This window comes from Ictalurus punctatus, chromosome 3 (genome assembly GCF_001660625.3).
Source record: "Ictalurus punctatus breed USDA103 chromosome 3, Coco_2.0, whole genome shotgun sequence".
In the NCBI taxonomy this organism is placed as follows: Eukaryota; Metazoa; Chordata; class Actinopteri; order Siluriformes; family Ictaluridae; genus Ictalurus; species Ictalurus punctatus.
The window spans coordinates 19,512,715-19,537,658 of record NC_030418.2 but is presented as its reverse complement, the minus strand read 5'-3'; the positions used below and the strand labels follow the sequence as shown (position 1 = coordinate 19,537,658).

The following is a 24,944-nucleotide window of genomic DNA, read 5'->3' as shown; positions in this document are numbered from 1 at the left end:
AGAAGCCATGAAATCCCCGCACTTGAAGCCAATCGAAGCCAACATTCAATTTCTGGCTGCGGGTTCTCTTCAGCATTCTGTGGCCTCAGCTGCTGGAATGTCAATGAGCTTTCTATGTTCTGAGATCACTTATAAGATGATTTCAGAGCCACATATTGTTTCCAAATGGCAAGGATACACGCAATAAGATGAAGCATGGATTTTTTAGCAATACAGTCTCGAGGTGCACTTGGCACAATATACAGTACACAACTCATATGCAGTTACTTAAACAAGTTGGGAAACAAAAAAAGCCCTGCTTAAACATAATGTGAAAAACCAAAAGGCATAACAGGATCCTGTTGTGACCCTACCTAAAACACAACACATTCCTATCAAGAGCCATGCTGATGCTAATGCGACCAGCTATAAGAATACCTGCCGTGAATTACTAGCAGTCTCACAATGATTGTGCGACAGACATGGGCATTGGCATGAGGGACACATTGCAGAGTTCGTGACTCACGAGCCTAGCTAACATGCCGAGCCAGTCGCAGTGCTGCAACCTGCATTCCAGCGCAGCACATTTTCCATGAGGAAATTCCACTGCATGCCAGCATGCACTCAAACTGTTTGGCAAGTGGCAAAACCTCTACAATGATAACGACACAGCTCAGGCCGAGAGACAACATTTTAGAGGATGCTGATAATAAACAAAATACAAAAGCTGGCCTGTTTCATAAATAACTTTCACTTAGGCAAAACAGCATGGGTCCACAGCTGTCAACGCAGTGGTTTTCACTCTTTTAACTAGCGTTCCCAATAGACTGGCTTTCCATGGCCCCCGTCATTTCCACCATGGTTGACACGTGGGACGTTATGCACCAGACGGCTTCAACCCAGCACAAATGCTTACTGCCCCCATGCTACACACACTCCCGTTCTCTGTGTCCTGAGGGGAGGGCAGTGTTGGAAACTCATCCTCGCCTCCATCGTCTGAAGAGCTGGGTAGTGAGCAAGGATCCAGATTGTGCGCCAGGAGAAATTGGGAGAATGTGATTCTCAGACCTGGCCCTAGATCACAGAGTTCGCTGTGCCCTGTGAAGTCATATCCTCCTGTTTGTGTTGGCAGGGGGCTTGTAGTCCTCTGGACACTGATGAACCTGTAGTGGGGACCAGCTTATCCTGAAATTTATTTTCAGTCAGAGTTTACAAAGATATCTATCTGCCCATATGCAGCAGTGCGCAACAGACCTGCCTGGCAACAACCCCCTAGTTTTAAATGTAAATAATTGTCAGTGTTTATTACAGTTTAATATAAATGAACATTGTGTCTGCTAATTCATCAGTGGGGGGTTTGTTGTGTGTAGTTATGAGAAATGGTCAGTAAATCATATATAGTGAAGACTCAAGGGGGAGCTAAACTGCTAGCATTTGAAGTGTGTAGGTGTGGATGCTGCCTGGGGACCGCTCTTTCTTCTGTTTCCATTGGCATTAACCTGAACGGCTGAAATTTAAAACAGGACAGATCTGGCTTGTGATTTAAACTACGCCCCAACTCCAGAGCCATGACACACACACACACACACACACACACATACACACACACACGCACGCACACACACACACACACACAACACAGGATTTCTCAGGCGGATTAAAGTCAAAGGAAGTGCACACTTAGTCACTGTCTGTACTTCCTGTATTGCAGCGATTCAATCAACCATCTGAACGAGCTCCTATTTTTGCTCATTATTCACATTTTTCTGGACAAACGCAATACATGTTGTTATGCTAAATATTGTGAAGGTGAACAATATCATTACATCATTACAACTACAACTGCAACCCCTACAATGTCTTGTGGGATTATTGATGACTAAACAGAGTACTTCTATTAACAGATTTCAAAAGCGATAAACATTACTAGCAGTTGCTAATAATCTGTCTCAACACGCAGCACTAAATATGTTAGAGGCCCCGTCACTAAATTCACCTTAGGCACAGTCAAAGGGGTGGAGGCATTTTATCATGACACAGGTCTTTTAACAGTCTGCAGCGAACCCTCATCATCTTTCATAAAGGGAGGCTTGCCATTTTAATCCCACATCTGGTGTGCATTACCATTCCATGCAGCTCTAACTCAAGTCTGGATCTTACTGAGTACCTCACCCTCTCTTTGTTTCCAAAAACCATAAAAACATCCAGAGTGATGCTGCTTACTGACAAGACGGTCGTGCACAAATTACTGTTCATGTTAAAGAGGACTGTGGAAGAGACATGCTGTAAATAATTCAAGAATTTACAAATGTTCTGCACCTTAATGACAACACAGAAGTCCAAGTACTGTAGCTGTTGCAAAAGCTCAGTTCTGGGTAATCTGATACGCTGTCTTGTGCTGTAAGGCAATGGTCTGCTCCGATCATCTTATCGAACGAGACTGACGAGTAAAAAACGAATATCAAACGTTCTTCTCACTCTTATCGATACAAATATGTCATGAAGTAATGTAGGTGGCACGGTTCAGGTCAGAGTCTGTGTAGATAAACTGGAGAGTGAAGTAGAATTCTTCAAGTTTTGCTTCAGATTTCTCTCAAAGGGTTTGTCTCGTTCGTTTATAAAACATCATTTGCTTATAAAATTCATATGAGTGTGATTATTAAGAATGGAAGAGTGGGTGTTCAGAAACAAGAGCTACTAGTGTGAGAGTAAAGTAAACATGTAAGATTATATGATACATAACTAATAAATTAAAGAAGAAGAAGAAGACGAAGAAGAAAAAGAAATGCACTAATAAAATGATAACTATTCAAAGACCACTGGAGTGCAACAAAGCAGAATAAAGTATATACTGGACACACATTGACTAAAAAGACTGAGACTTGCCTGTTTCACAAAGTAGGTCACTGCATCTCTCTCTTTTTGTCTTTTGCACACCAGTATGATCTCATGCTTGCAAATTCCTAACAACTCACCCTGCATAAAAAGCTGCACGGGATAACGTTAGGAATCGGGGTGGGGTTAGCACTAGCAGTAGTATCTTTTCTTAAGCTGTCATATGAAACCAAATGAAAGCCAACAATACATATGATATCCTGATTGATAGGATTTACCTGAGGGCAATCCTTGATGTAATGGCCCTTATTAAAGCAGAGATGGCACAGGTAGTTAGGCGGAGGTCTCTTGCTGGGCTTGCGCGGCTCAGAGGTCAGGGAGAGGTCGGAGAAGTGGTCCGTTAGAGAGTTCAGCCCGTCCACGATGTTGTTCAGAGAGCCATATGGAGAAACGCTTTTATATAAGCCATTAGTCAAGGCCTGCACATGAATAGAAAACAAAAGGCACTCGTTAAAATTCGTTTACTAAATTTCAAAAATGAGCCAAACCTTTCTTTGGAAATACCGTCATGTACACCAACACTGTCCGTCATTTTAAACCTGCTTGATGGTCTAAATCATATTAGTCACATTATGTCAACGGCCTCATAAAACAGGAGCAGACAAGCTTAAAAACAATTACATAATGCTTGTATAACCACAAAGCAGTGGGGGAGAAAAAGTACTCAAATTTGCTAGACAACATTACTGCTCTGAGTTAAATTCACTCGGCGAACGTCGCGAGGCACAGGGAGTATTCCAGAGAAAATTAAACACCTCACAACATTTGCTCCTGCAGTCAGTTTGGCTTCTCTAACAGTACAATCATGATCAGTGCTTTAGCCTGAGGTGTTTTAGAACCACAGTGTGCAGGAATGTTACACACACACACACACACACACAAATGCTACAAAGTCTGGAGGTGAATAAACTGCTGGAGTCTCCTTCTTGAGAAAAGAGTTTTACGTTGGATTGATATGTTCCAGTTGATGTCTGACATATTGCTGAAAACATATCCTTGGCAGTGAGCGGGGTGCAGTTCATACAAACGCAAGACACTGACCAGCTCTCGTCTTTTAGCCAAATTCTGCTCATGGGCTAGATAAAGTCAGGATACATCAAAAACACTTTATTAAAGCTTTTCCTCCATGGTTCTACATCTGCCTGTCATTTTTTGTCCTGACTGCTGAAACACACGCAGCTTATGGTTTTCGTGACAGTAATCTACAATAAATAAGAGTAAAACACATTAAACTCAAATTTATTCAGATATGTGTCACCTACACTTACATAAGTCACTTCAATCTTCTACTAAGTTGGGACAAATAAATAAGTGTTCTCATCATCACAGAAATAGTCTACACATGCAGTGTGTGTGTGTGTGTGTGTGTGTGTGCGCGCTTTCCATTACTGAATAAAAGCAGTACTGTATTAACCATCTAAATATAAATTATCCAGAACTCTTTAAGCATGAATTTGAATTTTTATTTTTTTTTTCATATGTATGAACTGCATAGCAACATAAAATATTTCAATCAGCCTACACAATTTTAATAGCCTAATTAGCAGCATAGTTTTGATCATTTAAAAAAAAAAAAATCATGCAACCCACCGTCAAATTTAAAAAAAGAAAAAATAAAAAAAATGAAAGAAAAAAAAAAAGGACAGCATAACAAAAGTATTCCTGAATGGAAGAGTTATGAAATCAAATAAAATGGATAAAATGTGTATATATTTTTGTAGTAATAATGCAATAAGGTCAGATGTTTTAAGCGTGTGATAAACTCTTCAATAGGTACAGAAGTAGCTTGCAGTGCGAACAGATGGCCATCACGCACTTCGTCTAATGGACGAGATGTCTCTTCTCTGCTCTCTCACTCAGTAGGAGAGCCTCTCAGGGGGGTTATTCCTGCCCTGTTATACCTTACTGCTACTTCTTAAACACACACACACACACAGAGCCACATGCATACGCTTAAAAGCATGCACATGTTCATAAAAACATACACATACGCACGCATACACAAGCGCACACGCACACAGCTGTTGCTGTTACGAGGCCTGTGATTAGGTGAACGCTTTCTCAGGAGTAGAGGTGTTGCTCTGCGCACTTCACTGCTTTTACAGAGCTCACAAACAGCACTAAACCCTGCTGACTCTCATCTGGAGCACATATTTTTATAGCGAAGGCCACTATTTTCACTGCCCAACGAAAACAGAATGAAAACTGACCCAAACCGAACTGACCTGAACACAAAGTAAATTACATTGCAGCCATAAAATCATCTGGTCCTAAGCTGGATGTAATTTAAAAAAAAAAGCTGGTATAGTGTATTTAAATAAGAACACACACAGGAAGAGAAAATAGGGCTAATTGTAAAGTAACTAACTGAATAACTGTAATTTTCACTACAATGTTCTCCCTGTGCATCTCCACACCACAAGTGCCAACTTTCAGAAGTAAGAAGAAGAGGGAGGGAAAAAAACATACTTCAAACGTACATTTCCGAACATCTGTTATCCACTCTCTTCTTTTTCCATAAGAAAAACATTATAACCTAAAAGTAAAGCATTTTACACATCTGATTACGCTTCTGGAATCAATGATTTCTCTTGACAAACATATTCTCTACTGCCATCATCTCAGAAGAATCTCTACAATCCTCTGTTTATTCCCGAAGCTTGGTCTTTCCCTACACAGTGCCAACAGTAATAATGTATTGCGCTCATCTTCTGAGGCCCTGATGTACAGTTTAGACCAACAGTTGCTTGTCATTAAACAATCCACTGTATAATCAAATTCAGATGCTGTTTAATTTAACTGGTTGCCGGGCCAACTTTCTCATTTTACTGTCACACACGTTTTAGTGTATTACATATGAATTAACGAGGTCATGTGGTTTCACGTCCTGCCTTATTTTGTAAAATAATGTGCTTCTCAAAGAATCGTGCTCACACAGACTTTATATTACATCTGTTTTATTCATCATTACTGCAAATCTACAAACCTAATACAATGAATAATGCACACCGCCAATGTAAGGTCGTTTTGGTAACCTCATCATTAACTTGTTAAGAGTGATTTTTCACATTTTCCTGAAGCAGACCATAACCCTGTGACCTTAATGATCACATCATTAAAAGTGTCTCAGACTGACTCATTTAGTCTGGGAGGTATTTGAGGCTGCTGAACATCTCCATAAGATGCCATGTTACACTCTAGACACACGAAATGAAGAAATATACACTTAGGGTTAATGTTGGGTGAGTTGAAATCATTTTCCCCATTTAAGTAAGTAGGCCTTAAGCACAGTTAAGACATATTAGGGACTGTTTACATAAGAAGCTTTGCTGAGTCGAATAAAATCGGCTCATTAATAAATCAGTCTTAGTGTGTCATTCACTGGAATTCATTGCGTTCATACTGAGTTTCATTTCGAACTTGTTTTAAACAAGTTGTATTACTGATACAGCGTTAACCGAGAACAATAACAAAACAAGAGTTAAGCAAGTAATTAAGTCTGTTGTTTGAATTGTCAATACTGTGTAAGCTAGCTATTTAGCGATAACCAAATAATTCATTATGCTCTTCAGAAACGTCATGGCGCTGCTTATACACTCCCGGAATACACGCAGAGCTGTAAGCTTACACACCAAGCACACACACACACACACACAATGTTTGACTGCCATGAAGTTTTCTTGGCACTAAATAAATTGTGAAATTCCAGAGAAAGGCCTACCTCGTTGCGCTGGAGCTGAAAGAAGCTGTTGATATAGTTGGAGCTGAGAGAGGAGCTGAGCTCGGCTGCAGGGGTTTTGCTGTAGCTCAGATCCGGATGGCCAGAACTCGCTTCGGGTCGGAAAGCATCGAAAGCGCTGGTCTGGTGCGTGTCTTGTAAAGAGAGATAAACCCAATTTAAAAGCTGTGCGGGCTGGTACACCGAGGTGCTGCTGTCAATGGCAGACAACAAGCTCATCTTTAACTGCGGCGAACTTTCTCCTCTGCCACAGTCACTTGTTTTAGACACTTCGGAGACTTGCAGGGCTAAGTTTATAACGGCGCGTCCCGGGCTTTTCCACACCCCACAACTGGAAATGTCGCCCTTCTCCCAGCTCGAACAGCGATATTCCTTCACTGGGATCCCTGTCAGTCACTCGTTAAACTATTCCTCTAATATGTCATAACAAAAAAGGGTGTTTAAAACGCGTTGTTCGCGGCCCGTTATCTCTCTTTATTTGCACAGCCACAGCTAGGACCTCATTGCGTATTCAGTAGGTAACTGTGTGCGTCATCAGCTGCAAAAGCCAATCAGCGCACGGAGTATAATATATGTGTATGCATATTAAGGAGACTTGATCATTATTGGTTACTATTAAATACTTATTACATATTCATACTGGAAAGCTGCTAGGGCATGTCAACACAGAATCTCAAACAACACAGAAATTGTAGTGCAGAATCTATTAAAAACTATTTGAGTCATGCAGATAGATTGATTGGTATTATGTTTATGCAGGTATCATGATGTCAAAATCTAAAAAATAAAAAGTTATACGAAGTGTACATATAGACATTATATAATTTAAATAGCATATCGATGAGGAAGATTCGAGAAAAACAAGCTTTAATTCTTTCATAAAAGGAGTTAAAAATTGACACACTTCTGTTCTCATACTGGTTTCTGGAAACATCACAACAACAAAACTAAACTCATTTTTCTTCTTTAAGCCTTTAAGCGTAATTACTACATTATAACAGCTCCTATTGCTGACTTTAGGTGTGGAAAACAGACTCACACAAAACAAATGGTCCTGTTTATTTAGCTAGAGGTGAGATTTCTGAGCAACTCCCGAGAAGATATATATCAGTTTCTTTCACTTCTTTAATCTCAGGTAAAATACTCTGCAAGTGGCAACATGAATGCTTGATGAAACGTTGATTCAATTATTACCATTCATGGTAAAAACATACTATTTAAAATTAAACTAGGTAAAAATATGCTCTCAGTTTAAATTGCTAGATGAGCTCAGCCACTTAAAATATACACTATTGTGTATTTTAAGATGCATTGCTATAACAGACAAATGAATAAATGCAACAGGACTATTAAAGGGCAAGCATCAAGCATACATGTGGGTAACAGACAAATAAACCGAGTAATACTACCCCTAATAAACAATGCTGCACTTTAAGGGGTTTACGCTGCTTCCACAGAGTTTTGGCATGTCATTTATAAAATACATTAAGATATATCTTTTTAAAGGATGGTTTTAATGTAGTAACAATGCACCATACCCAGAGTTAGAACAAAACTATTAAAAGTGTATTCATGAGATACATCTAATATCAAAAAATACTGTCTGACTCAACTGCATGTAGCTCTCCATGCTTTATGTTGATACTCCACCTTGTGGTGTTGTAAAGAAAAGTTATATAACAAATGGTCATCACATAATGGAAAACATATAACTTCTTTCTGCTTTACTTTAATGATATTATTTATATTATTTAACTCTATGTTTAATTATCAATTTGTTGATTATTTGAACAATTCCTTTTTTCCCCTCATATTTATTCATTTCACTGATTTGCAAATATATTAATTGTTTAATTAAATATAGAGGGCATCAGACATTCCCTGAGAATAAATCAGGGCTTTTTGAAAAAATTTACTCTTTTAATATCCTAAACATAACTCGAGCAACACCAATAAACATTCATTATGCAATCATTTTGGTGTTGTCAGGAAAAAGATCCCAAAGCAAAGAACATTCTAAACTGTTTATTATTATACTTAAACTAGTACAACACTTCACCCACTTCAGGGAAGAAAAATGCTGAATTATTATACAGGTATTACACACATTCTGGAATAATCAGTGCAATTCTTTCATAGTGGACTCTCAAATTGAAACTGATGAAAGACAGACACCCACTGGTAGAATGAATTCTCTAACATAGTAGACGACTTCTTATTTGGGATACACAGCAGTCACATGATCTTCATATAACCAATTCCATAAATTCTCAGTACAAACTGCAAAAAATAAAAAATAAAATAATAAAGTAAAATAAAAAAAACCCTGCATAAAACTGCAAAAAAATTTTATCACTTTTAAGCTATTTCACAAAGTTTATTGTTGTTATTTTAAAAAAAAAGTTTTATTACATTTTATGATCTTATGTTAAAACCTTTATATCTGTGTAGCCAGGCTAAAAGGAATAATTCCATCAAAAAAGAAACAAAATGTCAAAACAATGCATTAATAAAAAAAATATATATAAAAAAATAAAAAATCTCTTTTTCAATCTTTTTTTTTTTTTTGGCTGTGTGTCCATGATAAAATCTATGCCGAATGATTTTTCATGTGTAACCTATAACTGTAACCATATTTATAGGCTTTTCCACAGACTTTACACTCAAAAGGTTTTTCATTTGAATGAGTTTTCTTGTGCTTGTTTAGTATATAAATCCGTTTGAAGCTCCTTCCACACTCCTGGCACACGTATGGTCTTTCTCCTGTGTGATCTCGCTGGTGCACTCCTAAGTCGTACTTGTCAAAAAACCTCTTGTCACACTGGTCACAAGGAAATGCCCTTTCCCCAGCATGTCTGCGCAGATGGATTTTCAGATAAGCAGGTTTGGTGAACATCATGCCACACTGATCACAAGCGTATGGCCTTTTTCTTCCGTGCACTCTCCTGTGGTTACTGAGACAGTCATACTGTTTGAACTCTTTTCCACAAGTTTCACACCAGAATGCTTCTTCACTGTCAGTGCGTGTGCATGTTTTTAACAACGTCCTGCCATCACAGCCCTTGACACAGTGATATTTTGTACATTTCTGTGCCTTTCTCGGTTTGCCTGTGCATTTCTTGTCTGTATTTGAAGCATGAAGCTTTACTTTAGCAGCATTTCTTTTTTTATTTAAAAATGTATTTAGACATGTATTTACGTTTTCTGCACATTCTACATCACACTCGTCATCTTCCATTTCAATGGGAGGAATCAGACCATGGGGTAAGTTATCATCACATTGGCGTGATGCTTCACTGGTTAGGGTCAGGCTAGAGTCATCATGCTGTTCCTTTTTAATGAATTCATTCATCTCAACAGACTCTTCCTTTATTTCTTCAAATTGAGGACAAGGCATACTTTCAGACTGAGGTACATCCGATTCCTGTTTAACTTGTACAGGGCAGGTTAAGTCAGCGGGCAGACTGACAGTTTGCAACAACAAGATGCAGCCATTTTTAGGCGGTTGTGTGTTTTGTTCCGGTTTTATCTGACATAGGCATGGTGCAGATGGCAAACCAGTCTCCATGACTCAAGATGATTTTGCATTTCCTGAAGTGTGTACTACTGCTGCCAGAACCTCATCTCTCACTTCTTCAGCCATCCAACAGAAAAGGGAAAAAATAACACACTTTTATTCTAATTCCAACTGCATAAGCAAACAATCCTGATCTATTTTAAACCTGTGGGGGGACGACAAAAACATGAATTAAAGAATAATAACTCCTGTAACGCCTTTATATAATATATAAATACATAAAAAATATATATTAAAAAAATAACACTGGAGGCCAGAATAATCATAACACATTTACATATAGCGCATATCAGTGATGTTTCCATCTTAATCAAAAACAATATTAAATTGAGAATCCAATACATCCAATATACTTCTCTTCTGAATAACACTGAAAAACAGACTTGAAGCCTCTGTATGGCAAGCTGGAGGAGAAATTAAATTTTAGCTGTAGATGATTTATTTATATATGCTCCATGAGAGAAATAAGAAAGTAAATGTAAAACCAGGTAAAGTACTGTGAACTTTCACAGTAAAATATAATTATAGAACAACTCCTGTTTTTAAAAATTGACTTTAAAAGATTATTATTATTAAAGGCATCTATGATCATAATGTCGTTCTCTACTAATATCACACCATTTATTAGTTATTTAATGAGATGAAGAGATTGTTTAATAAGAAACAGAAGCTTAGAAAAATAGTATTTTATAAACAGTATAAAATCCATCTGTGCTAAGCCACTGTTCAAGAATGTACTTTCTAAGCGTCTCAGTAATTCCATAATGCTTAATTGACGTGAAGCCTAAGGTGTACATTTCTGTCCATTTTCTAGATGAAATGTCTTTGATAACTTGTCTCATATCTCAAACAGCTCTTCATCCAGATAAAACCTTAGAGCATTAAGGTCATAGATGGTCAACAGCAGTAAAATGTTTGCTCACTACTGTCTTATCTCGTTGTTTTATGTTCATGTGCACTCGGAAGTGCCTTTTTTTTTTTTTTTTTTTTTTTAATGAATCCAATTTTTTAGTATGGATAGTCAGATGAAAGCCTATAAGCGCCCGGTTCTGAAAACTACCGTTTACAAAATCACGATTAAAATTATTTTATTTATTTTACAAAATCACTAGCTTCGAAGGCAGCATACGTCATCGCGTTGCTAGGTTACCAACATACACTAGGTCCGTTAGGTCTGATGGAATAAATAATCAGTGTGGGGAAACAGACTGAATATTCTGAGACGATACCAGTAATTTCTCTGTAGAAATAAAAGCAAATATTAAAACAAAAATTCATTATAAATAACGCATTTATCCATAAACAGTTCCCTCTCTCCCAGGTGTTTTCCGCCGCCATGTTTTCACATGCCTAGGATTATAGGATATGTAGGATAGTAAAGCATACGTGTATGCTGCTTTCAAAAAGCGGCCAGATAAAGGCACCTCCTAAAGGCCGCATGGACATGCAAACATACAAACAAACAAACCCTTAAGAAATGAAAGGGATCCCTGATTAGTGTTGAGCAAAGAAAATCCTAAAACAGGCAGTGCAGGACCAGAGACAGGAATAGAAAACATAAAAGAGCTTTCTGAAAACTGAGCCGCGGTGTGTTAGTGCAACAGAGCTGAGCACAGGAGCTGCACACTCACTAGAACGAAATAATAGATCGTTTATAATCACTCACCAGTGGTCATGTAGGCACAGAATACGACGTCCTGTTTACAGTATTTTGTCGGTGGATATTTTCTGTCATCAAACTGACTTTGTATCACCATCTACTGCTGTGGAGGCGACATGACACTGGCTTGTATGGATAATGTGTCTAACGCTACTATAGTGTTCAGTTATTTCATTCCCCATGTGGGCAGTTTAGCATTAGCCTGTGTAAATTGTATAAAACTGTACCATTTATAATGTAATGTTTCACACGGCAAAAATGAAAATGTTGAAAGAAAGCACCTTGAGGAATGGTTTAGTGGTTAGTGTGTTTGGCTCATATTTGAATCCTGTCCTGTGTGTGTGGAGTTTGCATGAGTTATCCCCATGTTTCTGGGGTTCTTCCTGGGTACTTCGGTTTCTTCCCACAGTCCAAAGACATGCCTTGTAGGCTGATTTGCTTTTCAGATTGTCTGGAATGTGTGCCTTGTGCCACAAATGTCCTGGGATAGGCTCCCCTGTCACCCTGTGTAGGATAAGCGAGATTCAGACTGAACTAGAATTGGACAGATTATTTATTAGGATCTCAGAGATCATTACAGTATTTCAGTCATTAGTTGGATACCAGTTTGTTGTTGTTGTTGTTGTTGTTGTTTTAAAGATGTGGAATAAAGATTGAAAAGAGTGAGAAGAAGAGATAATGGAGGAGAGATAAGAGGACTTATAGGAAAAGGCACATCTTTCTCATCACATATAACTTACACAGAAGATGACATGAAACAGGAATCAGGCTCATACATAAAGAGTAAAACAAATCAGAAAAATCAACTAGAAAAGCGGGTTTCCATACTTTAAGGTGCATTATGATTGTTATCTCCAGCACAAAACTAAATACGCAAACCTTAGATACCTAAGATCTCTTGACTGATTAGCTGCATTCAAAGAAAGAAGTAAATTATATGTATTTAATTTTCCACATAACTGTTGCTTTACAGTAGACATTCAAAAAGAAAGAATCTGTTAAAAGCAATAATGTCTTCATGGTAGGTGCTGGAACCTAAAATGATGAAACAACATAAAAAAAGTTTGTATCAGCAATATTTTGTCACATTTGTGGGGTTTTAATGAAAATCCAGTTACATTCATTTTGTCAACAAAGAATCATAGGCAGTATAAAAGACATCAATCGTTTTACAGCTTTAGTGTTTATATATAATTAAATAGTTGCTTATTTTAAAATCCTGCATAAAAATTGTGTAAAACAAAACATTTCAGAGAGAGCTTAAAGTAATGAGGACAAAATGGATAAAGAAGACAGAGACAAACTACAAAAGAGGTCAATTAGGTGTTAAAGGAGTGAAAAGAAATGGTTTGACAGGAAAATGGAGGGAGAAAAAGCTCATGTGCCAGCAACAAGAAATCCAAGCACTCATAAAATTGCACAGGAATTGCAGAAGGTTGTTTTGTTAGTCAAATTAGTGCTGTATCTAAAGTGTTGCACTTAAAGAAGATCTCATGGCCAATGGAACCAGTTTATAAGCCAGCTTTCATCCTCTAAAAAACAATCATACAAATATCCAAATATCAGTTATCTTATTTAAGTGCAGCATGCCGTAAATCTGTCAGCTGTTTGCACCACTTTGTCTTATGCACGCATGGACCAGACTGCAGCATTTCTTTTGTCTTTATTAAATGACTGATATTTATCTTAATTTATGGACTTGTGTTGCCTTGCTTTCTTATTTTTTTTATTTTTTTATTTAAATACCTGTTTTATATTTAGCCAATGATTTGCCAATGAAATTACTTCAATCTTTTTGACTGCTCAGAATTTCCAATGAGATTTTCAGCCCTCTAATGTTTTTCAAAAGAAGGTGGCAAAACCGTCACAGCAACCAGTTTTATAACTGCAATAAATCTGTTCAGTGAAATAATTTCCTCAGAAATGGAAATAATCCTCATAAATCCTGATTTTTAAAATGGCTTATTATTTCTAATATACAGGTGCATCTCAGAAAATTCGAATATCGTGGAAAAGTAATCCCCCTCACCCCCATCTTTGCAGGTGTTTTGAGTCAATGAGCTGATTAGAGCTCTTCTCAGGTCGACATTTCTGTATTATAAATTCTTTATGCTAATATTTTTAGATTTTTGATTTCTGTGAGCTGTAAGTCGTAATCATCAAGATTAAAACAAAAAAAGGCTTGATATATTTTACTTTATGTGTAACGAATCTAGAATATATGAAAGTTTCTCTTTTGAATTAAATTATGGGAAAAATGAACTTTTCCATGATATTCTTTTTTTTTTTTTTTTAGATGCACCTGTATACAATTGCTTAAAATTTGTCATTTTGGACAGTCAGACTGCTGCATTTGGCATCTGACAAAGAATAGAATAAATTAAGCAACAGTTGCACTTAAAATTACAGACCTTATTACAGTTGATGGTCAAAGATGGAGGAATCTTTTTTTTTTTAATCATTAAAAAAAGCACACAGTTCACTCTTTACAGATCTGCAGTGTTCTGCTGTGGATTGTAGTGTGATATGAGATGGTCTGCTTCTTCCCAGCCAGGAAGTAAAGCTCATATACAGTGGGATCCCAAAAGTCTAAGATCCAAATGTAACTTCAGTTTGTTCACTTAGTTTATATATATATATATATATATATATATATATATATATATATATATATATATATATATATATATATATATATATATATATATATATAAAATACAACACTGTTTCCAAACCTATTAACAAATCCAAAAAAACTGGAAGTGTTGCGAAAAGTGGTTTTGGTTGTGTAGTACATCGTGAAACACTCCCATGACAACTGAAGTAACAGAGGACAAGCAACATTCATGCTCATACATTAATGAAATGAGCAATGTTAGGCCATTAATATTTGAACATCCTACATTAGCTGATGAAACATGCAGCAAGGTGTAAGGAAACATTAAGATTTTAGGCCCATTGCATAGATAGTTACCATTAACCATTACCACCAACTATTAGAAGACCTAGTTTGTAAAACCTACATTTTCAGTTATTTTGGTTAAAATAAAGGTTTGCATGTAGACATCTGTTTGTTGCTGTGCTCTCTGTTTGTATAAGGTCTAAAAAAATAAACCTTTTACTGAATCTCATGATTGTCATGAGGGAGACAGATGCACATGCAGAACTTCTTTATTACAGACAAAACACAGGGAAACAGACTTATGGAAGAGACTCTAGGAACAAGAAACACTAGGAAACCAGGAGAAGCAGAAACTCGGAAAAACTAGAAAAACCAAACTAGTAAACACGAAATTATCAGGAACTATATCGAATCCAGTACATACTGTTACAGAATGCGATTTCAGACACAGCCCTAGATTGTGGTAAGGTGATGGTGATGAACAAACCCAAAAACTTTTCTTCTGATTGCTTTATTATTTTATGTAAATCTGATTATAACAACAACAACAAAAAAAAGTGCAATTCACCCCAGATGGGCTGAGGATCTTTTTAAGGTTCATTTTCTTTTCTTTTACCCGTTAAACTACCTAAACTACTTACCTGTTTAGAATTTCCAAAGATTTTCAGCTCTCTAGTGTTTTTCAAAAGAACGTGGTAAAACCATTACAGCAACAGTTTCTGAACATTGACAAATCTGGTCAATCAAATTAACTGCTCAGAAATGATTTGATCATAACTCCTGATTTTATTTTTAGTTTCAGAATTTGTCCAGATGTCCAGTTTTGGACAGTTGGATTGGTGTATTTGGCGGCAACCTGACAAAGAACAGAAGGTTGAAAGTAATCTTGCCACGTAAAATTATAGACCTTACAATTATAAACATTTATAAATTAATTATAAATCATTATTACAACTGATATTCAAATGATGGAGTGGTCTTTTTGTCCCATCAGTATATAATTTGCATCTATTTAAAACAAGCACATAGTTCACTCTTTACAGATTTGCTGTGACCTTCATTGGTGATGGCTTGTAGTGTGATATCAGACGGTCTGCTTCTCTCCACCCAGCAAGCAAAGCTCCATGAACAGTGGAAAAGAACGATTTGTGAGTGGCCTCTCCAGCAAACAGCACCTGTAAGGGCTGAAGAAGAAAGCTGAGCTAGATCACTCTTTAAAACAAACAAACAATAACGGTAATTACAGTATACACACACACACACACACACACACACACACACACACACACACACACACACACACACACACATACACACACATACATACATACATACATACATATATATATATATATGTAAGATTTTCAATCTGTTTAAGTTCACCCCATGACACAATACAAATAAAATTGTTATTGCAAAGAAAGCAGAATGTTATAAAATACAACACTCTACAGGCTTCACCATTATACAGACTTTCAAAGCAATCAGAAGACCATGCCTTACTGTGTGTTATGAAGTGATGAAGATAGTGATAATCTAATATACCTGAGCATTTGAGCCCGTCAGTGGAAGAGGCTCGGCGAGGTTATCGATATCTTGACCTGAGCAACCATTTGCCACATAGGAGTACGATCCGAAAGTGTAGGGATCATGGAACCACCGGGTCCGTACAAGCTTCTTTGGTGCAATTGTTGGATTTCCTGCAATAATACAATACATTTTTTTAATTATTTGGGGGTTAAATAGACTGCTGAATTTAGATTAAAGTGTAACTTAATATTTTGGAACATGATGTATACCACAACCCTGTTTAATTGTAATTGTTGGTCAGAAGTTATTGATTTTTACCCCAAAAGACTGTAAAGAGTTCTATATTACAAACAAAAAGGTGCTTTTCCCCCCTAAAATATTTCTATTTGTTGTTCACTTGTTTTTTGTTGGTTGCTATATAACAATAACAGTAAACGACTGAACATGATCTGACCTGGCATGATGTTGGTTTCATTTTCTACACCAAAAAACCTGTAATTTTAACATGGGTGTGCCAGCTTTTTATATCCACTGTATAATAAGTGTGAACAGAGATTAACTACAATTATCATACCTACCTGTAAATCTTTGAAGGAGCTGAGTCACCGTGAACAGCACGTCCTCTTCACACAGAGTTTCCATATACTCAGATTCATGCCCAGCAATCCAACCACAAAGAATATGGCCATACCTGTGTAGTCAGAGAGAAATAAAAACCTTAACATACAACATAAAGTACTGGGAAATTACTGAACTGAATTCTGCTTACCTCTCGGCGGGTTTCAGTACGGTGAAGCACGACAACTTCCTGATCCAGGCAGTCTTCATATCAGAAACAGGATTCTGAAGATCATATTCATCCTCCCATATGAGGAAGATAACTTCACAAACTTCATCCCAGAAGGGCTGCTCGAACTCTAAGAATATTTTATTATTGGTCCCAAAGCCTAATCTATGAATGGAGTGCAACTTGTGTTGTGGCAGAGGAGGATTCAGAAGAGTGTCATGGTGCTTCTTCATATAGCCTTTACAGATGAAAAAAACAACCAAACAAACAACAAAAAAAACATGGAATTCTTATATCAGAGATAATAATACTAAATGAGCTCTAATGTACATGGAATAATGAGGATATACAGATATGAGATTATAGAAAATGTATAAAGTAGACAATCGAGGGATGGTGTAACCCACTATTCATACCCAGTGGGACGGTAACAATGACATGATCTCCTTCAAAAGTCTCTCCGTTAATGCATTCAACTGTAACAGGACACGTTCCTTCTTTTGCGCTCGACCGGCTGTGAATGTTATTCCAGTGAATACACTTTACTGGTTTATTAAATAAGACGATGTCCTTAGGCAGTTCATTCAGCATGTGTGTAATTAAGCCTTCATAGCCTCTGCAAGAAGGACACAAATCCATACATTAATTAAAAAATGTAACTGTATCCTCAGCTTTGCTTATCAAGGTTCGGTATAAGCTGAAGATAAGCTGAAGGACACAATTGTCCTTCGCCAGCTCACCCTGGGAAAGTGCAGTCCAGCCCTGGAAGGGACTTATACATGCCAAAGGATGCAAGGTCCACATCATCCATCGTGTGCGTCCCACTAATGCCACACTCAAGCTTCAGCAGTGTGCTGAACAGAGCCTGTCTGAGCTTTCTGGCCTCATCTTCTTTCCATTCATCATTGCTGATCCGGAGAGCCTCTGTTTTAAGAAACTCCCCCACACTAGACATGGGTGCTCTGCTACTGTTATAGAACTCCTGGCACTTCTTAAGTAATGTCAGGAAGACCTCTACTGCAGGTGCCATTACCTCAGCCTCAAGCTTCTTGCCTGAGCTGGAAAGCCAAGTAGAAAACAAAGGTGGAAGACCATCAATATCCACAGACTGATTCTCCTCAGACATGCACTCTTCATCAAGTAACTGGTACTGGCAGGCCAAGCGAAACACTGGGTTCTTCTGTGAGGGACCATGGATCCAGTTGGCACCTATTTCTACAATTTTACCATCTGCAGGGGAAAAAAGGTAAAGATTTGTGACATATCAAATTAATTTTGTTTATGGTCAGGTTATGATATTGCTTCTGAGTTGTATGGCTTGAGAATATGAATTCTGTAATGAATAAAACAATCACTATGGCTTAGTTGATTGTGCTCATAGAACAGTACATTCTAAAGTGTTTAATTTCTCTTTTATCATAGCAGATCACAGGATCTTTGCACACTTAGTACAACTGAAGGACTCGTACAAAACTATCACAAAAGGTGCAAACATTCATTGAGTCTCAAGAAGGCAACACGATACATTAAGAGCCAGAGGAGTGTAAACATTTGAACAGGATGATCGTATGTAAATTGTTATTATTTTGTCTTCTGGGAAACATGTAAATATCTTATGTAGTTTCTGAAGCACAATACTAAATTAAAAAAAGAATGTATTGTAAAAACAATTTACATCAATAATCCTGTTCAAAAGTTTACATCTCCTGGCACTTAATGTAGTGTATTGCATTCTTGAGCATCAGTCAGTACGTTTACATGGACAGCAATAATCCAATGTTAACCCGATTAAGACAATACTCTGATTAAGAAACTACCATGTAAACAGTGATTATTGATTACCTTATTCCGGCTAATATCATAACGTGCATTACAGACATGTACACACCTCAGATTAAATCAGATTATTAACGTCGTGTGGGAGTTTTCACCGCATTTTACTTACCTTACTTAGTAGGTAAGTACGCGGTTTCAGACCCAACCCACGGCTTCAAGCAGTCATCTATTTGCACGTACAGCATGACAAATAATTAACTGCACTTGAAGCTTTCGTAAAATTAAAAATGTAACACAAAAACTGTATACAGTACCATAACGAAGACGAACTCTATGTTGATATGTGAAATTCTGGAGGGACGTCGGACGGCGTGGCGCAGTGATGTAATGATATGTGTCGTTAATCGCTCTATGTTCTATAACATGTAAAACGGGTACATGAAAGGAATATTCTAAAAGCAACTCATGTAAACACCTTAATCACAATATTGTCTTATTCAGAATAAGGTCAATAATTAGATTACTGCTCTCCATTTAAACATAGTCAGTGAATGTTTGCACCTTTTTAAAAAAAAACAAAAACAAACACAAAACATAAAAACAGTCGTTGATCATCCAGGTAACGCCACACAGTATTAAGAATCAAGGGTATGTAAACTTTTGAAGTGGTTCATTTGTGTCAATTCAGTTATTATTGTAACTTGTGAACTAGATGTAAACATTTGTTATGTGAAAAAAAGGACTAAATAAAAAACAATGCAATTTTAATGATCCCTGTGATTATTATTATTTTTTTTTATTAAACATTCTGCAGATTCTGTACGACGTATGTAAACTTATGACCTCAACTGTAAGATTTTTGTATTAATTCAAGAACAACATGTGGTACTTTCTAATCAGTATCTAGTTACATTTAATGTTGTGTAATGGCCATGAAACAAGTCCTGTTATGACTTACATCACAGGATCTTTAAACAGTCATCCCCTCACTAACATCTTTTGTCAGAGCTTTAAATCCTGTCTTGAAATCTTTCCCATGGAGGAAAACTGAGTGAGGGTTACACAGCCCTATCACCCATTACTCCTTGCATGAATAATAAATTAATGCATCCTTACAGATTCAATTCAATTCAGTTGTATTTGTATAGCGCTTTTTACAACGGTCATTGTCTCAAAGCAACTTTACAGAAACATATAAACACAGGATACAGATTTAAGTGTGTGAATTTATCCCTATTGAGCAAGCCGGTGGCGACGGTGGTAAGGAAAACTCCCTAAGATGATATATCTAAGAAACTTTGAGAGGAACCAGAGTCAGAAGGGAACCCATCCTCATCTGGGTAACAATGGATAGTGTGTGTTACGGCACGGCCGGCAGAGGGCACTGCGGTACGGCCGCTGACTGGTCACGTGACTCTTTTGTTTTCGTTCACTTCCCGCTTGGACACTGAGTTAAGTTTGTCTCTGATTTGCTACAGGTGCCCATGTTTTGAGTTAATTAGGTTTGTTAGTTAAACCCCCGAAGAGGCCAGGATTTGGGCGCTTCTCCGTTCATCCCTGGAGTTGAGCAAACAGCTCGAAGAGGAAATGGCTCAGTGCAAAGCCGAGCTGCGCGCCGCGTCGTCCCTCGCGCCGTATACCCCGTCCCCGCCGCAAAGGAGCGACGCCTCGCAACACAGCCAGCAAAGTAGCCTGAGCATCTGGGGCTTTCCACTGCAGGGGAGGTACACCTTGCTGCGCAGTCCAAAGGTGAAGGCTGGCCCAGAAATTTTTTTTGGGTGGGGCAATGAGGACAGCAGAGCTCCAGCCTGAGGCCTACGGGGAGGTCTCAGCTGTAGAGCTCCCACCTGAGGTCAACATGGCGACCTCAGAAGGACAGGCAGAGGAAGCTGTCCTGCTGTCCAGCCCAGCCGAGGAGGCTGTCCCGCTGCCCTGCACAGCCGAGGAGGCCGCCCTGCCGCCCAGCCCAGCTGAGGAGGCCGTCCCGCTACCCTGCACGGCCGAGGAAGCTGTCCTGCTGTCCAGCCCAGCGGAGGAGGCCGCCCCACTGCCCTGCACGGCCGAGGAAGCTGTCCTGCTGCCCAGCCCAGCTGAGGAGGCCGTCCCGCTACCCTGCACGACTGAGGAGGCCGTCCCGCTACCCTGCATGACTGAGGAGGCCGTCCTGCTGCCCAGTCCAGCTGAGGAGGCCGTCCTGCTGCCCAGTCCAGCTGAGGAGGCCGTCCCACTGCCCAGCACGGCCGAGGAAGCTGTCCTGCTGCCCAGCCCAGCTGAGGAGGCCGTCCCGCTACCCTGCACGACTGAGGAGGCCGTCCCGCTACCCTGCATGACTGAGGAGGCCGTCCCGCTACCCTGCATGACTGAGGAGGCCGTCCTGCTGCCCAATCCAGCTGAGGAGGCCGTCCTGCTGCCCAGTCCAGCTGAGGAGGCCGTCTCGCTATCCTGCACGGCTGAGGAGGCCGTCCTGCTGCCCAGTCCAGCTGAGGAGGCCGTCCCACTGCCCAGTCCAGCTGAGGAGGCCGTCCCGCTGCCCTGCACGGCCAAGGAAGCCGTCCCGCTGCCCAGCCTGGCCGAGGAGGCCGTCCCGCTGCCCCGCCCGGCCGAGGAGGCTGCCCAGCCCTCCAGTGCCGCCGAGGGTGGCACCCAGAGTTCCAGAGCTGCCGAGGGTGGTGCGCAGCATCCCAGGGGCGGTGTCATGTGTCCCAGCGCCGCCAGGGGCGGTGCTCTGACTTTCAACCTCGGTGGGGATGCTGCTCTGCTCCTCTGCTGCCCGACGGAGGCTGCTTCGCTTTCTGTCGCAGTGAAAGACAGTTCGCACAGGGGCCTGGGACCCCCGTTGGAGGGTCGTTCTAGGTGCTCTGGGAGGAGCACCCTTTGGAGGGGGGTTCTGTTACGCCACGGCCAGCAGAGGGCACGTGACTCTTTTGTTTTCGTTCACTTCCCGCTTGGACACTGAGTTTAGTTTGTCTCTGATTTGCCACAGGTGCACATGTTTTGAGTTAATTATGTTTGTTAGTTAAACCCCACGTGTGACCGCGCACATCGCGCAGTATTATAGTTGGTTTAGTTCGCCAAGTGAAGGAAGTATACCAGTATGTGCTAATGTGTAGCATGCTAGCGGTCGTAGCTAGGGGACCAGAGTGTGTAGAGTCAGTAGAGACCGCGCTCCCTGTGTTTGTTTATTTGTTTCTGGTTTAAGTAATAAAGACTGTGACCTGCATCCGCCTCCAGTCTGTTTCGTAACAGTGTGAATGTAAAAGTTCAATAGATTTGCAGATAATTTCACCGTATCAAATATAATTTTTATTAATATCTTTATAATTAGGCGTAGATTATTTGGAGTGTCTGCCATGCAAGTCCATGTGAATGAGGCCTCACAGTTAATAGAAATAGTAATGTATTAGAGCAAGCACATTAACCTAAACCTGTAATATGAATTCCAGTTGGAACGGTCAGAGCCATGCTGTTAAAGAAAATCACCTTTTAATAAAACTTCTAACCAATCAGATTTAAGAATTCAACAGCACTGTGGTATAAAGCAAACATGATGTCATTGTGCTTGATAGAGTAAAGAAGTGGTTTTCAAAGTGTGGGTGCCCGGGGGGCCTCAACAATTTGGTGTGAAAAAGAAATAAATGTATGTTTTCTCTTTCTCACTCTCAGACAACCCCCCCCCCCCACACACACACACACAATTAATTCCTAATGTAATGTAAAGATGTAAGATGTAATTATTAATTTTTTTAAAAAAGGATATATTCAGAAGTCTGTATTTTTAATGTGTTTTAATGACATCTTGCAAAAGGGGGGCCTCGGTCAAATTTTAACACCATTTGGGGGGCCCTGCCCTGGAAAAGTTTGGGAACCTCTGGACTAAAGTACAACACAGCTGCTACTTCTCCTGCAGAAATGAACATGCTGATAAGGACATATTTGTAACCATGACAAACATTTTCTAAGGGAGTGACGGTGCATAGTTCATACAGTTCAGAGGTACAGATCTATAAGGTTATCACTATAGTTCATGTTCTAACTAAAAAACAGTACCATAAAAGATCTGACATAACACTGTAATGATTATACTGACTTCTTCCCACAACACATAAGCAGTTTTTCAAGGCTGCAATTGCACCCTGCCAGATCATAAATACATTTCACTTTGTACTTTTATTATACTATTTTATAAGCTTTTCCTACCCCCCCCCCCCCCCCCCCCCCAAAAAAAAAAAAAAAAAAAAAAACAAAAAAACAACTGATAGGTAACATTATCACAAAACCATTCCTGTTTGAGTCACAAAGGTAGTCTATAACCTGCCATACTCGCTTAAATTTAGAGCACAAAACACGGGCCTCTGTTTCGTAACAAAACATGCACGTTTACTTTGGCACTTGTGTCAGTGACATAACTCAATACAACCTTGTTGTGTCTGATGCAATGAGAAAAAGCCTGAGGGTGCTGTGGGATACAGTATTGTGATTAACCCGCAAAAGGAAAAGTGAAACACGGTCGCACGTTTCTCTGACGAATACTTTATTTCTTTTGCAAGTGTAGTATACCACAAGCCTATAAAACTTTGACAGAAATACCAGTAGGGCAGTAACTTAGCCTATGTCCTGTGTATGTACTGTGTTGCTCTGTGTATTTAAAGTCCTGTGTATGTATTGTCCTGTGTATTTAAAGTCCTGTGTATGTATTGTGTTGCGCTGTGTATTTGTTGATTTTGCACTCGCCTCACACCGTTATGTAGTCTTGCGTACTGTTCCGTGTTGCATCATGGCCCTAAAGGAACACCATTTCGTTCCATTGTATACAAGCTATATAGAGGAATGACAATAAAAACCCACTTGATTTGATATTATACATGTATTCAGTTACTTACAGGACCCCTGTAAAAATTAATAATGGTGTAACACACACATGTGACCCAACAGAGTGGTAGAGAGAAGACATCAACGCTCGGCTATTCGATTATTTACATTTACAGTATTTGGTAAAGTCCCTTATCCTGATTGTTATGATGCAGTTTAGGTTAATAGCCTTGCTATTACATAAGCACTGGGAGTGCTGCCATTTGAACTCGGGATCAGAAGTTTTAATGTCACAATGTTTTAACCACAGATTACAACAGGTTCCAGGCGTTTACTCACTCTCTCTTACCCAATCTTCCGGTTTTAACTCTTCCTCCGCTTCTTGACGTTGCTTCAATAATGCGGATATTTCGGAAACCCTGTTTGATTAACTTCTGCGCAGCACCGATTCCTGAAATCCCGCATCCGACAATAAGGATTCTTGCATCAACACCGGAATAGACAGCCATCTTCCTCTTTCTGAGCCGTATAAAGTACTGAATAATACCCACAAGTAGACACTGAGGTTAAACCAGTCACTATTCCTGGAAGCCCCGTTAATATACCCGCACACACATTTTAGGGGCGCGGCTTTTACACACTTATCGGTAACAGCACCGAAAGCGGAAAACGAATCCGAGTTTACAGGCTAAATGTTGTTGTTGCTGTTGTTTTTAAATAAATCTTTACATTATTATTATCAACTTGATTGATTTTGCCATTATTTAAATGTAAATGGTTATAAAAAAACAACTTTTGACTGTATACTCAGAAATACTGTCAATTGTTGTGTTTGTTTTGTTACTTATTATTTAAAATGATCGTTTTGTATGAAACGTCTTTATTGTGTAGTACTCGTTTTCCGCTTTCTGTGCTGTTACCTACGGTGGCCGAGAACTGCAAATAAAATCACAAATATGAAAACAAAATGATTTGTTAATGTGTTTTTAGATTTGCCATTGTGTTTATAATTTGTTGTTTTGTTTTTGGATTTGTTATTTTGTGTTCGGGTTTGTTACTTTGCTTTCATATTAGCGAATTGTTTTGCGTCTCGGCCACCGTAGTTACCGCTAAATGTGTAAAAGTTGCGTCCTTAAAATTATGTGCGGCTAGATTAACTGTGCTTTCTTTTTATTTATTATTAGTAGTATAATTATTATTTTTAAATAATGCCAAGGTATGAAAATACAAATACGTAGCAAAATGTAAAAGTTGCATACAATGAAATGATAATGAAGGCAAAGAATCATT

At 38.9% G+C, this 24,944-nt stretch overlaps 3 protein-coding genes across 7 annotated transcripts in view; all 3 read right to left on the bottom strand.

The window, feature by feature from the left end:
• zcchc24 (zinc finger, CCHC domain containing 24) overlaps positions 1-7,127 on the bottom strand; it is a 35,675-nt gene extending 28,548 nt beyond the window's left edge. For 2 of the 3 annotated variants that reach the window (XM_053679728.1, XM_053679729.1), the window contains exons 1-2: positions 6,596-7,127; positions 3,093-3,293 (exon numbers count right to left, since the gene is read on the bottom strand). In XM_053679728.1, the coding sequence (XP_053535703.1) occupies positions 3,093-3,293; positions 6,596-6,832 (438 nt within the window). In that variant the 5' untranslated portion in view covers positions 6,833-7,127. The remainder of the gene's footprint in view (positions 1-3,092; positions 3,294-6,595) is intronic. The other variant, XM_017464398.2, reaches the window with a different exon arrangement.
• A 1,496-nt stretch (positions 7,128-8,623) lies between these two features.
• Positions 8,624-14,470, bottom strand: wu:fj13e08 (zinc finger protein 782). Of its 2 annotated transcripts, none has more exons than XM_017462888.3 (2): positions 11,857-14,470; positions 8,624-10,335 (listed from the first exon to the last, which is right to left on the bottom strand). In XM_017462888.3, the coding sequence occupies exon 2, from the start codon at positions 10,179-10,181 to the stop codon at positions 9,204-9,206; it is 978 nt and encodes a 325-aa protein (XP_017318377.1). In that variant the 5' UTR covers positions 10,182-10,335; positions 11,857-14,470; the 3' UTR covers positions 8,624-9,203. The 2 variants fall into 2 exon arrangements, with proteins under 2 accessions (XP_017318377.1, XP_053535702.1); XM_053679727.1 differs by having other exon boundaries at positions 8,624-10,246.
• Positions 14,471-15,005: 535 nt separating this feature from the next.
• paox (polyamine oxidase) lies at positions 15,006-24,269 on the bottom strand. 2 transcript variants are annotated; one of them, XM_017464886.2, is made up of 7 exons: positions 24,004-24,269; positions 17,810-18,299; positions 17,486-17,685; positions 17,052-17,307; positions 16,861-16,973; positions 16,298-16,452; positions 15,006-15,936 (listed from the first exon to the last, which is right to left on the bottom strand). In XM_017464886.2, exons 1-7 carry the CDS (start codon positions 24,161-24,163, stop codon positions 15,790-15,792), a joined length of 1,521 nt encoding a protein of 506 aa, XP_017320375.1. In that variant the 5' UTR covers positions 24,164-24,269; the 3' UTR covers positions 15,006-15,789. The 2 variants fall into 2 exon arrangements, with proteins under 2 accessions (XP_017320375.1, XP_053535701.1); XM_053679726.1 differs by having other exon boundaries at positions 23,994-24,131.
• Between the last annotated feature and the right edge of the window lie 675 nt (positions 24,270-24,944).

Bases quoted from the DNA above. Each gene is read 5' to 3' on its own strand.
- wu:fj13e08 (XM_017462888.3), bottom strand. From the start codon at position 10,181: ATGGAGACTGGTTTGCCATCTGCACCATGCCTATGTCAGATAAAACCG.
- paox (XM_017464886.2), bottom strand. From the start codon at position 24,163: ATGGCTGTCTATTCCGGTGTTGATGCAAGAATCCTTATTGTCGGATGC. The intron at 18,300-24,003 runs GTAAGAGAGAGT...TTTCCCCTGCAG, and splicing joins AGTTAAAACCGGAAGATTGG to ATGGTAAAATTGTAGAAATA. The intron at 17,686-17,809 runs GTGAGCTGGCGA...TCCTTCTTGCAG, and splicing joins CTGGACTGCACTTTCCCAGG to AGGCTATGAAGGCTTAATTA.